Here is a 15,068-nt window from a genome sequence, read left to right on the forward strand (position 1 = left end):
ATGAGTACATACACTCCGCTCGGAAAAGCAAGCTCGATCAACATGTTGTTTGTACACTCGTCTAGTTTGAATAATCATATACGCTGTAGTACAGTCATATCAATCCAAAATAATCTATGTACATCGATTGACCGGATCGACAACAATCAAAAGAAGGTTGAGAAGCTATTATTCTATTGTTGCGCTTTTGGCCCGGGCGCCATATCCCTCTCTTTCGGCTCCACATCGTCACGCTCAGTCTCCCGTTCGAGCTCGAGATCTTGTGCTAGAGACATTTCTTGGGCTGCACAATCCATCATTAGCTCCAGTCCAATCCGTATCTTCATATTCCTGCGGAGTACACTCACCATTCCACAGCTCAGCATAAATGCCATTCAGATCCAACAATTCTCGGTGGGATCCCATTTCTGCCACACGTCCATCCTTGAGAACGAGGATCTGGTCGCTGTCATAGATAGTTCGCAGTCGGTGCGCCACGAACACACTGGTGCGCTTCTTCTCTTTCAAAATGCTGTTGATGTTTTGCAACAGTGCCTGTTCGGTGTATGTGTCGAGGGCGGAGGTCTGCGTTCTTTCAGTCAGCTATTTCATAACTCAAAACCAAGCTTGGGTCCTCGCATATCATACCGCTTCGTCAAAGAATAATAGCTCCGGATCCTTCAGAATCAGGCGAGAGATGGCTAATCGTTGCTTCTCGCCCCCGGAAATCATCATGCCTCTTTCTCCCACCGCAGTCTGATACCCTTCCGGCAATTTCTCAATCAAACCGTCAATACGTGCTCGTTGCGCGGCCTTGCGCACTTCCTCGTCGGTTGCATCGATTCTTCCATAACGGATATTATGGGCAATGGTGTCGTTAAACAACGGCGTATCCTGCGGCACAACTCCAATCGCTTTGCGTAAGCTCTCGAGAGATACATCACGCACATCTTGATCATCAATCAAGATTCGACCCTCCTGGACATCATAGAATCGGAATAAGAGTCTCAGGATAGTGGACTTGCCGCATCCACTAGGGCCCACGATAGCAAACTTCTGTCCTGCAGGAATTGTGAAGCTAGCGTCCTTGAGGATAGGACGGTCGGGATGATAGCCGAAAGTGACGTTTTCAAACCTGATCTCGCCTCCTTTGTGGAGCTGGAGCGGTTTGGCGTCGGGCTTCTCCTTGATATTGACGTTGACCTTTTGCAGATTGAACAGCGTCTCCATATCCAGCAAAGACTGACGGAGTTCACGATACACGGATCCGAGGAAATTGAGTGGCACCGAGAGCTGAAAGACGAGCTGATTCACCATGACCAAGTCGCCAACCGTCAAGTTTCCGTTGGCGACTCCGTTGGCGGCAAGGTACATCATTGCGGCCAGCGCGCTCGAGAATATCATATTTTGGCCGGAATTCAGAAAGGCAAGAGACGTCGTCACCTTGATGGAGGCATCCTCATAAGCCTTGAGTGCCTTATCGTAGCGCGCCACCTGATACTGTTCATTATTGAAGTACTTGACAGCTTCGTAGTTGATCAGCGAATCGACAGCCACCGTCGCTCCACGGTTATCAGCCGCATTAGCCTGTTTTCGAAATTTGGTTCGCCAGGCAGTAGTTGTGATGGTGAAGGCAGTGTATGCGATCATCGTTGCCGCTGTGATTGCAGCAAATTGGAATCCGTATTGGTATGTCTAGCACTATTAGTCGCCGGGCTGTCCTGCCTATGATCAATTACCGCGACTTACCAGGATACCGCAAACGAGCGAGATTTCCAGAGCAGTAGGTACCACATGGAAAACCATGGACGTCAGCAAGAAGCTGATACCTTTTGTTCCCCGATCAATTGCCCTTGTTAATCCACCAGTCTGGCGGCTGAGGTGAAAGTTGAGATCCAACCGCAGCAAATGCTCAAAGACATTTCGCGCAACCCTCCGAATTGCTTTCTGAGCCACGCTTGCGAAGACAGCGTTGCGAAGCTCTTGAAATAGAGTAGAGCCGATTCGGGTAGCTCCGTCTAAAAGGCGTGATTGTTAGAGTATATTGTATAATTACAGGCCAAGCAGCTATCGCTTACAGGCAATAATCATCGAACCAGCCACAGTGTATGCTGTTCCGCCGACAGTTGCAAAGTCGATATTCATCGCATCCACGATGCTTTTGAAATAGAAGGGAACTTCCACGTTCAAGATCTAGGCCCCCTTTGTGAGCTGTCGCTTGATCATTTTGCGCTTCAAAGACCCCTTACCTTTGCTCCAACCAACAATGAGAGCGCAGTTCCGACACGGAGTTTGGTTCCCCAGTCATCCTGCATTATACACAATCAATACCCATGTATTCCCAGAATATGAAGGCCACACGATGCCATACCTTTGGCCAGAGGTACTTTGCCATTTCCTTTATGATAGCCCAGTCTGCCTTCCTTTGTTCCTTGTTCGCAAGCGTCGTCTCGCTGAGCAGGTCTTTCTTCGCGGTCGTCGCATTTCGTCCATCTTTCGGTGGGTTCACGCTGGCAGATGCCGGGGTAGGTATGGGGCTCGCAGTCTTCGATTTCGATGCAGGATCTTTAGGTACCTCCTTCCTCGATGGGCCGTTTGCTGAGGTAAATGCTTTGAATTGTATCCCGTAGCAAGCGGTGGTCCACCGCGCTGTGCGCGGAACGGCGAGACCAGCGCGGGCGAAGCGCCTGGGGAGACGCAGGCATGGCGATCGAGCTGCTCCGGGCAGCATTATGGCCGTAGATCCTATCTGACGACGGTCTTCACTTCGATGTATCGTCAAGAGACCATCATAGACGTGTGTTCTTGGGTGTAAATAGCTCGCTGGCCATGCAAACCGCCGGGTTCGGAGGTTGAGCTCGGCGGGGACAATCTGCGTGCTCGTGAGGTACTCCCGGATTCAGTTACCCTCTCGGCACGAGATACTACTCTGCTAGATCTAATCAACAACTCTTGCGGGAACTCAAGAAAGATAATAACAGAAAATAAGGAGATCCCGAAGATAGTTAGAAGCACGTAATGGCAGAGATAGCATCAAAACGAACTGCTCTGTCGCAATCGCCAATTTGCTTCTTCCGGTAATTACGCATGAACGCTGGTAATACAGAGAGCGCAATTTCTCCGCACTGTGTTCTCAGATCCATACAGTGCTTATAATCGGTATATGCTTGATTGACTAGGATTCTACTGACAAGAGAAGAATGACATCTATTTTCCGCCGCAAGTTAACATATCCAAGTTGGAAATTAGAAGGTGAGTGCAAGTCTATCGCCTAGCAGGGAGTTCTTTTGCATGTGACATCACTGGATGGCATCAGAGGAGACGTTTTCACATTGTGGGTGAGCACACAACAGTATCTCCTATGACTTGCTTCATTGGTAGAAGCAATTGAAAGCTGCTCAGTCCATCATCAAGCTCGTAGATATCTACTCAAAGAAGCCCAGCGACATTCGGCTTTACGCTCATAGAAGAGCAATGTCCAAGGCGGTGTTGAGTTCCAGCCAAGCGCTTTACCCGATTAGGAATCTTGAAATCCGGGCAATCGAGGAGCGTCACTCACGGCCGCCCCATAGTCTGATCCTCGCTTTTCAGCAATACGTCTTGAATATTTGCTGTAGGTCCAAGGATGAGTCAACCCTTGAGAGGAGGTGTTCGGACTCTATCCTCCATCCGAGCCGGCCCCCCGCGGGTGCGACAGGGTGTTGCATCGCTTCCCCAATGGCAGACAAGATGCATCCAAATCCGCGCGGCGCCTTCAGAGCGAGCAGGTGCAGTTAATGGGGATCAGCTCGCCATTGTCGACACACCAAGCTCAGCAGAATCAGCGGGTATGTGCTTACAGGGATAATGGCCCCATTTTGCGATTGTCTTCAGCGCAGACACCGTCGCTAACAGCGGTTGAGACAGATGCGCGATTCGAGGTCATTGGCGCACCCTACTCTTTGCTCTCAGTTTCGCTTTCCGCTTCACAGAATCTCTATACTCGACGAGGGACACTGGTTGGATTAAGTGGGAAAGCAGACAACGTATGGAGAAGACCTGTCATTTCAGCGCTTTCGCTGAGGTCACCCTGCTGACTGCTCTCGGCTTGATTTGCAGGTGGTTTCAACGTTAAGTATTCTTGAGCCTTTTCGAAGAGCTGCCGTCGGCATACCATTTCTTTACCAGAAGGTCTGGACCCATGAGATATCTTGCGCGAAGGAGTCATTGCTGAAATCGGGCAGGTATCGTCGGCGAGTCCAGTAACGGCGTTGGTCTCCGTTCGATCCCCAGTCACCTCTTTCGCGGTTGTCCGCCTCGATGGCTCGGTGGACTGGATGATTGCTCAAAGACGAGCATTGCTCGCCTGGACTGGTCGCACTCTCACTGTCCGGCCAACTATCAATACAAACCTGGTCCGCAACCCTACGTTAATCTATGCGGGAAGACTGCGCTAACTTGAGCAGAGCTTGGCCCATTGGGGTAGCTCCGAGGTGACGGGACGAGGGCTTCTGGCACTGGTTGGCGCAGGCCAATTATATTCAGTCGAGTTGAAGGCCGGGGAACAATACATTGTACATCCCAGGTATGGATGTGTTTCTTCTTTTGACATCTGTGCATGTGACTAACACATAGCAGTAATGTGGTGGCCTACACCACGACCTCCAACCCACCACGCCCTTACCGTTTCAAATCAACAACACTGAAATTCCAGGTTCCAGGGCTCAAGAGCCTGCCGAATATCTTCCAGAACTCCAAGTTCATTCGGGACATGGCAGACTCAGACACATGGAAGACGACAATGAAGATACTGCACAAGGTTCGCACATGGTCGCGAATGACCATCTGGGGAGACAGGGTATGAGATCACCTGCAATCGTCTTCAGTCCATGAACTAACCGTACATGTGACCAGCTTTTCCTCCAATTCGACGGCCCTACAAAGATCCTCTTACAGACCCGCGGACCTCGTATCAATGATATCATGTCTACCCGTGAAATCAACGAAATCGCGGATACGCCAAGAGGTTTGACCTTCGACCCTACGAAACCCACTAAACAACCACGGGTAGATGGAGAGGAATTCAGAGACGTCGCTCACGAGGCTGTCAATGCGGGTCCCGGACCGTCGCGGACAATCGAGGAACTGGAAAACGAGATGAAAGGGATAAGCCAGAGTATCGCGACGCTTACAAAGGAGGGGAAAGTTATCATTGAAAAGATCGCGGAGAAGAAGTAAGATGCAGTATTGTTATGCATAAAATTCGACAGCGACTCACTTCGGGGTTTTCCATCTTGCAAATTCGATGTACTATAGAATAAGACAATTATTTTCGTCTGATGCTTATGAGCCTTCCCTGCCTCTGAAGGGAGAGATTTTGATCCATTTCGTTGTTGTGCCATATGTCTGCTCGAACAGATCATGCGTAAGTCAAAAAGAGCCAGTAGTAGCCTTAGTACAAACGCAACACTTATTGGCCTTATTGATCCTGCAAAGGTATGTATGTAGTGTCCTGACTTCTGACACCGTTCGAGTCCAAGGTCCGTTCATTTTCCTTCTGGATATCAATCCTTGTCATTGGCGAGGGCATGCAACTTACTCGATAAGTTATTATGAGGTACGACCCTAGAACCCATTGAATCCACCTACAGTCACGCTGTACTCATAGCCTGAGGCTTTGACTGCTATTCCTCTGGCTCGAAAGCTTATTGTACCATGAGGTGTCAACAACCTGCGTGCCTACAAGTGGATGTCTGATCAAGAGTTTTGCACAGAAAATGTATGTTTGATGCATATTATTTCAGATATGACGTCGATTGCTGAGATGCTTTGACGTCTCGACTAAGCGAGGCAGGTGCCTCATATTTGTATTCCAAAGCTGCGGAAAGTAAGGTAAACTACCCTCCGTCGTATTCCGCGCTTCAAGGACCAGAGCCTGGCCTGCGATCGAGGGCCTGAGTCCATGTTCGACATATGGCTAGGGCTGGCTGCTTGCAATCATCTGCCGCAATATGATGCGGATGCTGCGAAAGACAATTGGCCAAAGAGGATGTCTATCAGTCGATAAAAAGCGTCCTCTAATCCTACTGAGAGTAGACCAAAAGAATCAGCCTGAGCAGATGACCTCACTTGGCAACTGTCCCCGCCTTGCTCGTAAAGGATAGCGAAGCGTGCCGGGCGAATCCGGTTCATCTGGAGACTCTTTACTTGGGCTTTTGGTTCTGGTACGCTTTGAGCGCTTTGGCTGGCAGCTTACAAGAAGATCGTCATCACAGTAATGAGCCAGGCTCTCTTCAGGCTCTTCGTAATCTTCGTCAGATTCAGCAGCTTGGCGTTTAGTGCCTGCACGTGCTGGCTGTTTCTTGATCGACAAGATGCTTCCGAGGCCGGGTTTGTGCGCTGAGGGCGCATGGCCAGTGAACTCAGTGGTCTGCTGCCTGCTCTGAATGCGCTCTTTCAGAGTAGCTATCTTGGTCGCGAGTTTCTCATTCTTTGGAAAGAAAGGGAGCGCCAGCTGATACATTTTCAGGGCTGAAAAGTCCTCCCCTCGCGCCTGATGCTGCTTACCCATGAGTAGGTACGAAAGTCCTTCGGCTCTAGCGTCCTCTGTGCCTTCAATCCGCTGCTCCAGTATTTCCAGACGTTTTTGCAGTTGTTCATTCATCTCACAGACTTGACTCTGCTTCGACTGCTCACGCGCGGCAAGAATCTCCTCAACCTTCTTCTCGACCATTTCTTCAATCATTGCTGTGGAGATATCTTCCTGCCGCTTGCTCGGCAGAGATGTCTGCGCGACCCGAGTAGTCTTCGATGTCCGGTTCGGCTGTGCTCCTTGAAGATCAGAACTCAGTGAAGACCTCTTCGGCCCGTCAGCTCGTTTGAATTGCGCCGAACTTCTAGAATGGGACTTGTCCGAGTACACATGGAACGCTTTCACCGGCTTGCCGTCACCAGGTATGGATGTATCTTTGTTAGTTGGTGCACTCAAGTTGACATTAACAGAGGCCGTCAATGGCCGGAGAGGCTGCCGCTGAGCATTTGCCGTTGAGGCTCGTGCCACCACTCTCGGTGGTCCTTTGAACATAGGCTCATTCTCCACTTCGCGAACTTCGATCTTCTTGGTACGGTTTGCGAAATTTAGAGAGCTGAGGGTATCTAGGTGATAAGACTTGATTGGCGCGAGGTTGAGGATCATGACGGTCAAGCCATTGTTCTGGCCCAAAGACAATATCCTCGTCATTTTCGACTCACGATATGGAATTCGTTGGTGTTTCTTGCTGATTGCTTCTACGCATTGCGCGAGAACGAAAAGACTTTTGTTAATACTGGCCGATTCAACCATGCGTTCCTTGTCGTTGTCCGTCCGGCGGTTATCCTCTGAACCAGCAAGATCAATAGCAGATGCAGTGCTGATGCGAACCTTGTCACCCGAGCTGATCGTCACTTTCACACACAGAATAGCGTGCGATCGGGATGAATGAGCATTTAACTAAAACAAAGTTAGCCTCGCCTCACGTATCCTGGTTTTTCGAAGCCATGTCTATTGACCTTTGTTGCAGATGTGGATCTGTTGATATTTGCATGGTCATACAGGCTCTCGAATTCTTTCAGGCTGGTGCATGGTTTTTCCGTCAAGCCTACCACTACAGTCTTCCCGCCATTGTCCCGAAGAGGCAGCCCTGCCAGTGTCCTCTTCTCTGGGGGTTCGAACAGATCGAAGACTTTGTCATTATAGATCTCATAGTAGCTCAAGACAACCTTGACAGTTGTTTCCCCTTCGCTGTCCTTCTCGATCTTCCGGCTGCGTCTGTATATGCTACTCAGAAGACGCGGAATAACACCTCGCTCGGCCAGGCTTTTACCACCTCGCATAGTATGTGTTTTCCCCGTTCCGGTGACCCCATACGCAAATATTGTGACATCGAAGCCGTTGAAGAGGTGCTTGACTGTGGGAGCAACTGAAGGAATAACGTCAGTCTATCATGGCGGCCAAATCAGAGAAATGCGTAACGAACCCTCAGCATCATAGAGCTCTTGTTGCGAGGCATCTGCATCATAAACGGCATTGAACTGGAAAGAATATTCCTCATTTTCATTCTTGGGATTAGGGATCCTGACAACTGTATCTCGGTCCCTCAGTTTTGCAACCGCCGAATTACCCCGGGAGCTCTGTTGGTCGCCCTTTGGCGGTAAAGTATGATTTGACGGGCCAGTGCGAAGAATAACATCTTGCTCACGCTCCGCTTTCAGAAGTGGCCTAACACGGGCCACTACCCGAACACTCATATTATCTCTTTTTAGGTGCTCGTTCTATCGGGCCTTCTCGTTTTGAAAATTTGATTCCCACGCGATGGAAGTACCGTCGATCGAGGTCTGAGTTAATAGTTCGACCGTTCCCTTCCTCCAATTCAGAATAAACTAGAGGTGACCTCCAGGGTTCTTAGGTTTCGCATAGCAATGAGGCGCTCGAATCACTCCGCGAATGGATGCACGATGAGGGTAGGAGAATATAATCCAAGTTGGAGCAAGGTGAAGATACGTTGGGCTCGATAAATCAAAGACACAAACCCACAAACTAAAGCCAATTGACCACGATTAGAGCGAGAAAGAAACCAGCGCTTAGCGAAATACGCTTCACTGCAAAAATAGACCCGCTAAGCACCTTTGGACTGAGTTGCTTTTAGAGAGGTTACTTATTCGGCCGTGCTCTTGGAAGATAGGCAGGGATGTGCTCACCTGGTGCGATGCTTAGCGGTCAGGCGCTGTTGGCACGGCAACCTCGCACGCATCTCACTAGTACAGGGGCGGATATGGGGAATATCCATGTCAGTGCGATTTGCAGTTGGACAGATAGTTAGGGGTCAATCAGTTGAATCAGGAGTTTCTAGTACTCCGTAATGTCTTTTACAAGTACGGAGTAGTGGTCGTCGATTCAATCCGATGTAAAACATTGGCGCACTCAATGATTACCTCTGCTCATTGATCTCACTTGAGAATCCAGGCATACCTCTATCTCCTGGCCTTCACGTAGAACTTAGCAGCTGCTTGTCTCATTCGACCTTTGTGTAGCTCTGCGACACAGGTGTTGCTTCAGATTAATGGTGGAAATTTGAATCCTCAAGTGCCAGAGGTATGGCTGTGAAATCAGTTTTGGAGGAAGAAGAACATATATATAGTTCCAATGTGCGGCAGGCGTCAACCGCCTGTAATGGAAGTCGAGTCTTATGGTGAACCCAATAGCTATATGAAATACATCATGCTTGAATGCAATATCAGTTCCTCAGGTCATCTCTTTAGTTGCGGCGGTGCCAGCTTCACACATGTTCCATTATGTATCGAGACAATTCCTAGCGATGTACTCCCTATGAGATCATCGCTAATACCCCGGACGCTCATTGATTATGTCAACAACGCAGCAATATCGGACAGATTTCCGAGAATTATAGAATTGTAGATATATCTGCTACTCAGCTCTCGAACCAAGAGCATCACCACTCCTGATAATAATACCTGGAGCAGGTGTTTGTCATTTATTGTGGAAGCTGGAGTGTTTTGGTACACTGTGAACTTCGGCTAGACTCGTGGGGTCTGATTGGTCCAAGGGGAACAGCAGCCGCAAAGGCCACCGTACACCATCCATTTCGACAGAACCTCCATTATCTACCTACAGCTATCCCAAACTCTGCCAGAACACGTCAACTGCATTCGTGTGCGGCATCTGCCTATGATACCTTGGATTCGTATTCCACATTTGTCTGAAGCGTGACTCTGCTTGTTGGTACGCGGATTGCCCCGAGTCTTTGATCACCTCCCCGCCCCTCGCTCGAACAAGTGCTGACTAGTAAGGTTGTGAAGCTGTGACAAGTTGCGCGACCATTCAAGATCCCCTTAGCCTACGCCCTCGGAAGCGCACAGATTGAACAACATAATATTACTCATACACAGAGAAGTCACGCGTCGTCCTTCATGGCATCACCACAAGGGGGCTATCCTCCCCAGGAAGGGTACGGTCAACCGGCCGGTTATGGGTCTCCCACTCAGCAACACGCCGGCATGGCCGCCGGAGCTCCCCCCAGGGTCATGCAGGTGGTAAGAAGAAGCGTGCATATGCTGGGGAAGCCTTTGAAATTGGATCTGGTGCCAATGCTGCTCTTGGGGGACAACTCACCGCTGGCGGCAGTTACGGTGCATATCCCCCCCAGCCGCAGGCCGCGGGATATCAACAACCTGTATATGGGGCGGACCCAAGTCAGATGAATGCAGCAGCGCCGGGGTATGCTGCCCCTGCTACTCCAGGAATGGCACAGATGACCCAGCAGTTCGGCGCGATGGGCGTGACCGACCCCCACCTCATGCCACCGCAGCCTCCGCAGGCCGCCGTGGCCCCCAGGCTCCGCGCCCCGTTCCCTCAACCAGCTCTATCCTACAGACCTTCTCACTCAACCATTCAATGTCGCGGAGCTTGATTACCCTCCACCGCCTATCGTTCTCCCGCCAGGTGTACGTCACTCGCATGATCCGACCCAGGAAGTGAAATTGCTGACCGCCTCGTTCTCTAGACCAGCGTTTACCCATCTCCTACAGCGAATTGCCCTCCGAAATATGTCCGATCGACCTTGAACGCCGTGCCGACAACGCACTCTCTCCTCAAGAAATCTAAGTTGCCGTTTGCCCTTGTCATTCAGCCATATACCGCTCTGCATGATGCGGAAGACCCAATCCCAGTCATTCCAGACCAGGTTATCTCGCGGTGTCGACGCTGCCGGTCCTACATCAACCCATTTGTCACATTTCTGGACCATGGCCATCGCTGGCGCTGCAATATGTGCAACTTGACAAATGATGTACCCCAGGCGTTCGATTGGGATGCTGCTTTGCAAAAGCCTGCCGACCGCTCCCTGCGACCTGATCTCAACCACGCGGTAGTCGAATTCGTTGCTCCCCAAGAGTACATGGTTCGTCCTCCTCAGCCGCTCGTGTATCTTTTCCTGATCGACGTGAGTTATGCGTCCGTCACAAATGGTCTTCTGGCAACTAGCGCAAGGTGCATCAAGGAAAGCCTCGACAGGATCCCCAATGCGGACCGTCGGACTCGGCTGGGTTTCATCGCAGTCGACTCTAGCCTTCATTACTTCAGTATTCCCAGAGACGGTTCGGAGAACTCTGATCCAAGAATGCTTGTTATCAGCGATCTGGATGAGCCTTTCCTCCCTATTCCGGGCGACCTTCTGGTGACTCTGAGTGAATGCCGCGAGAACATTGAGACCTTCCTCGACAAACTACAGGAAATGTTCCAAAACACTCAGAATAATGGTTGTGCCATGGGATCGGCTCTGCGGGCTGGCTACAAGTTGATTGCTCCGGTGGGAGGAAAGATGACCGTGTTGAGCTCGTCTTTGCCCAATGTCGGACATGGCTCCCTGACCATGAGAGAGGATAAGAAAGTCCTCGGGACGAGTAAAGAGAGCAGCCTTCTACAGACGGCGAACAGCTTCTACAAGAGCTTCGCTGTCGAGTGCTCTAAGGCACAGGTCTCAGTGGACATGTTCCTGTTCTCTTCCCAATACCAGGATGTGGCATCCCTCAGCAACCTGCCGAGATATACTGGTGGACAAACATACTTCTATCCGGGATGGAATGCAGCACGAGGAGAGGACGCGATCAAATTCGCTCGTGAATTCTCCGATTACTTGTCCTCAGAGATTGGGCTTGAAGCCGTCCTTCGTGTCCGTGCTACGACTGGGTTACGTATGAATACCTTCTACGGCAACTTCTTCAACCGCAGCTCCGACCTATGCGCCTTTCCCGCATTTCCTCGTGACCAAGCGTACGTTGTTGAGGTCGCTATCGATGAGACCGTCACCAAGCCTATTGTTTGCCTGCAGACCGCTGTCCTCCACACTACATGCAATGGCGAGAGAAGGATTCGAGTGTTGACCCTCGCTCTTCCCACAACGCAGAACCTTGCCGATGTATACGCATCGGCTGACCAACAAGCAATTGCGACTTACTTCAGCCACAAAGCTGTCGAGCGGGTTCTTTCAAGTGGACTGGAACCTGCCCGTGAGGCCCTACAAGCCAAGGCTGTGGAACTTCTGTCGACATATCGGAAGGAGCTTGCTGGTGGAAGCGTGAGCGGAGGCGGCCTACAATTCCCTGCCAACTTGAGAGGTCTTCCTGTTCTTTTCCTGGCGATGATCAAAAACGTGAGTTCCCTTGTTCCCCTTTTGTTCTCCGGACCAGCCTGTTATATCCTGGGTGAAACTGCCGCCTGACATTGATTTCAAAGCTCGGTCTTCGCAAATCCGCACAAATACCCACTGATATGCGATCTGCAGCACTGTGCTTGCTGTCAACGCTCCCGCTTCCTCTTCTCATTCAATACATCTACCCGAAGATGTATTCACTACATGACATGCCTGACAATGCAGGATTGCCAGATGAGCAGACCGGCGAGATTGTTCTCCCTCCTCCAATCAACCTGTCTTCTGAACGCATCGTGCCGTACGGTCTTTACCTGATTGATGACGGACAGACCCAGTTCCTTTGGGTCGGGCGTGACGCAGTGCCCCAGCTCCTCCTTGATGTATTCGGTCTGCCTGACAAGTCACAGCTTCGCGTGGGCAAGCAAAACCTCCCGGAGCTTGACAATGACTTCAATCAACGAGTGCGGGCCGTCGTTGAGAAGAGCCGGGATCACCGGTCAAAGGGCGTTGGCAGCATCGTGGTGCCTCACCTGTATGTGGTCAAGGAAGATGGAGAGCCAGGTCTTCGACTGTGGGCCCAGACGATGCTCGTGGAAGATAGGGCCGACCAGAGCGTCAGCCTGGTGCAGTGGATGGGTTCTCTGCGAGAAAAGGTTTGAGAAAGCCCTGATTTCTTTTGAGGTCTTCCCCATCTCACTTCGACATCCTCGCTATCCAAGCTCATCTGACTGACGCGCTTGATCACGCCCACAGGTTGTCCAGTAATGATAATCTTTACAAAGTCTGATATTTTTTATGGCAAATACATCAACACTTCCAGTGGCCATGTCATTTTATTTTGAAACGAGCGGCACCGGAGCCTTGACTTATCATTTGGAGTAGATCCTTGGTCTCATTGTACCATTATTTCAATACTCAGTGTGAGGGTCACTTTTGGTGTGATGAGAACGGCTTCTTTTTTCTTACAAGTTACCACATGTGCATACAGAATCCAGATCTAGTAGACCGTGTCTTCTCATCCTTGCCTTTCTCCCTCATGTCCAGTCATCTTCTGCCTTAAAACTGGAATGGTCACGAGGAGCATGTAAGTGAGTTAGATTTCTATGCTGAGTACTTTGTAAGTAGGGAGGTACGTTGGAACATAGGTATGCCCTAAAGCTGCAGTCCGTTGGCGGTCATCACTGGGGCTTGTGTGTCATCGCACACGAGCTGCATCTGCCCTGGCATCTGTGACTCTGTGTGGCCGCTTATGCATGGTAGACTTTTGGTCACAGCTTAGCATTGCCGATGTTGGGCAGTGAGCAAAGTTGACTGGTAGATTCCTATCCAACATCTGGTGATTGTGACGACCGTACTCGGCAGTAGCGTCAAGTGCAGTGTCCGACCTGTGATCGCACGGCCTCCTCATCCGGCCAACATTTGGTGAGAATAGGAATGGTGGGGTGTAAGCTGCTGGTAACAAATTGGAAGGGAACGGCCTGTAACACGCTCGAACTGTAAGTGGTGGGACCATCGTGGTGTCCATCCGTACGAGATGCGGCTTTGGCGCTGTGGCGGCTAATTATTTGGGCTTCGTGTTGGTCAGCTATTTACCTGCGTGTTAGCTTGTTTGAAGGCGACTAGTGTCCTTGCCATGGTTGGATTGAAACACTGGTTGAGACAGAGTTGATCGAGACGGGATTCCGATACATCCAAGTGGATCGTAACCAGTAACTTGTCTCAATGTTCTCTACTCCTGTTCTTCGTAGTTGTACGTATCCACTGTCTACTCTGTACCGACGTTGAATGGCTCCGACGATTGAAGCCTGAGTCTTTAAAAGTTCTAATAATGACAGGCTGAGAAGTGATAGTGAGGTTTCCTTCGTGGCCCCAAATCAAAAGGTGCTTTTCTCCTCTATTCTTAGTGAGAGATCTGAAGTCAAAATTCCTTCATGGCGAGTTCTGGGTCTCTCGCTTGATAGTAGTCAATAATAGACACAGTAGTAGGACAGAATTACTATTTGTTAGCTGTACCCCTCAAGAAATAGACAAATATAGGTAGCCTCTTAAATGTATGACGAATAAACTGTTCTTAACGAGTTCAGCATCCTGTCCCGTATTACCTGTTATTATTTTCTGCTGCAAAGGCTCTCTCCAGATATAAAGTCACAAATTCGCGCCTCGTACACGATCGACGAAGAAGAACCCTCAACGAGCATTCCCATAGGGAAACTGAAAGTTTCTATAATTTCTGCCTTAGTATATACATCCACAGCGGCCCCTCTCTGAGTGATCCAAGGTTCAGTCCCGGCCAACACCCAGACTTTTCGTGTGGCTGTCTTACCTTAGCTACTGTTCACCCCCTAAACCCAACAATAATAAGGAGAAGAATCAACAATAAGGGAAAATTTTCTGTTCAGCTCCTTATCGTACCAAACTCCAAGCAGCTGATTGAGGGTAACTATCGATATAATCAGTCAGCCAACGCTGAAATTGAGGTCGATTCTCCATATCGATAAGTCACTGCTATCATTAACTACTGCCGATCATCAGCGACAATATTGGGTCGCCTGTACCAAATCCATATCCTGTAAACAACTCTCGCCATCCCTCCTCCATCTACCTAGGTTCTATTCACTCCTCTATCTATGCATTCGTGACATATCCCCGAATCTCTCTTCGGGAATCTCTCGGTAAGTGTTATTTCACTCTATTTCTTTGCTTGTTCCTGAACCAAAAGCTGCCCCACCCCACTTCGGCCGTTCCGCTCCCTGTTATTATTGCTTTCTCCAGCCCCTCCGCATCACGATACTAGTCGACCTTCCTTCTCCTCTGTTTCTTGCGCTCTGCCATTTGTTCTACTGCCTGTCTTAGACGACATATACTCTGTCACCGACTTGCTGCAAGCTATCCGATACACTGGAA

The 15,068-nt window shown here is 49.9% G+C and overlaps 4 protein-coding genes across 4 annotated transcripts; 2 read left to right on the forward strand and 2 right to left on the reverse strand.

Moving 5' to 3' along the window:
• Positions 1-173: 173 nt before the first annotated feature.
• Positions 174-2,710, reverse strand: atm1 (ATP-binding cassette Fe/S cluster precursor transporter ATM1; the record flags this gene model as incomplete). Its single annotated transcript, XM_024822178.1, has 7 exons — positions 174-283; positions 348-564; positions 628-1,674; positions 1,729-1,997; positions 2,058-2,172; positions 2,229-2,288; positions 2,351-2,710. 7 exons carry the CDS (start codon positions 2,708-2,710, stop codon positions 174-176), a joined length of 2,178 nt encoding a protein of 725 aa, XP_024683625.1.
• Positions 2,711-3,550: 840 nt separating this feature from the next.
• On the forward strand, positions 3,551-5,350 carry P174DRAFT_510898 (AIM24 family protein). Its single transcript, XM_024831730.1, has 7 exons — positions 3,551-3,806; positions 3,874-4,004; positions 4,078-4,149; positions 4,203-4,373; positions 4,425-4,543; positions 4,597-4,816; positions 4,873-5,350. The coding sequence occupies exons 1-7, from the start codon at positions 3,605-3,607 to the stop codon at positions 5,194-5,196; spliced, it is 1,239 nt and encodes a 412-aa protein (XP_024683626.1). The 5' UTR covers positions 3,551-3,604; the 3' UTR covers positions 5,197-5,350.
• Positions 5,351-6,064: 714 nt separating this feature from the next.
• P174DRAFT_458628 (kinesin family protein) lies at positions 6,065-8,244 on the reverse strand (the record flags this gene model as incomplete). The annotated part of the gene is made up of 3 exons (XM_024829691.1): positions 6,065-7,447; positions 7,507-7,916; positions 7,974-8,244. The coding sequence occupies 3 exons, from the start codon at positions 8,242-8,244 to the stop codon at positions 6,065-6,067; spliced, it is 2,064 nt and encodes a 687-aa protein (XP_024683627.1).
• A 1,373-nt stretch (positions 8,245-9,617) lies between these two features.
• On the forward strand, positions 9,618-13,090 carry P174DRAFT_439707 (COPII subunit SEC24). Its single transcript, XM_024826874.1, has 7 exons — positions 9,618-9,736; positions 9,814-9,986; positions 10,025-10,337; positions 10,375-10,458; positions 10,518-12,164; positions 12,248-12,823; positions 12,918-13,090. Exons 2-6 carry the CDS (start codon positions 9,925-9,927, stop codon positions 12,821-12,823), a joined length of 2,682 nt encoding a protein of 893 aa, XP_024683628.1. The 5' UTR covers positions 9,618-9,736; positions 9,814-9,924; the 3' UTR covers positions 12,918-13,090.
• The last annotated feature ends 1,978 nt before the right edge of the window (positions 13,091-15,068 follow it).

The sequence above is a fragment of the Aspergillus novofumigatus genome (assembly GCF_002847465.1).
Source record: "Aspergillus novofumigatus IBT 16806 chromosome Unknown P174scaffold_3, whole genome shotgun sequence".
In the NCBI taxonomy this organism is placed as follows: domain Eukaryota; kingdom Fungi; phylum Ascomycota; class Eurotiomycetes; order Eurotiales; family Aspergillaceae; genus Aspergillus; species Aspergillus novofumigatus.

Bases quoted from the DNA above. Each gene is read 5' to 3' on its own strand.
- P174DRAFT_510898 (XM_024831730.1), top strand. From the start codon at position 3,605: ATGAGTCAACCCTTGAGAGGAGGTGTTCGGACTCTATCCTCCATCCGA. The intron at 3,807-3,873 runs GTATGTGCTTAC...CGTCGCTAACAG, and splicing joins AAGCTCAGCAGAATCAGCGG to CGGTTGAGACAGATGCGCGA. The intron at 4,005-4,077 runs GTATGGAGAAGA...CTTGATTTGCAG, and splicing joins TAAGTGGGAAAGCAGACAAC to GTGGTTTCAACGTTAAGTAT.
- P174DRAFT_439707 (XM_024826874.1), top strand. From the start codon at position 9,925: ATGGCATCACCACAAGGGGGCTATCCTCCCCAGGAAGGGTACGGTCAA. The intron at 9,987-10,024 runs GTCTCCCACTCA...TGGCCGCCGGAG, and splicing joins GGTCAACCGGCCGGTTATGG to CTCCCCCCAGGGTCATGCAG. The intron at 12,165-12,247 runs GTGAGTTCCCTT...TTGATTTCAAAG, and splicing joins TCCTGGCGATGATCAAAAAC to CTCGGTCTTCGCAAATCCGC.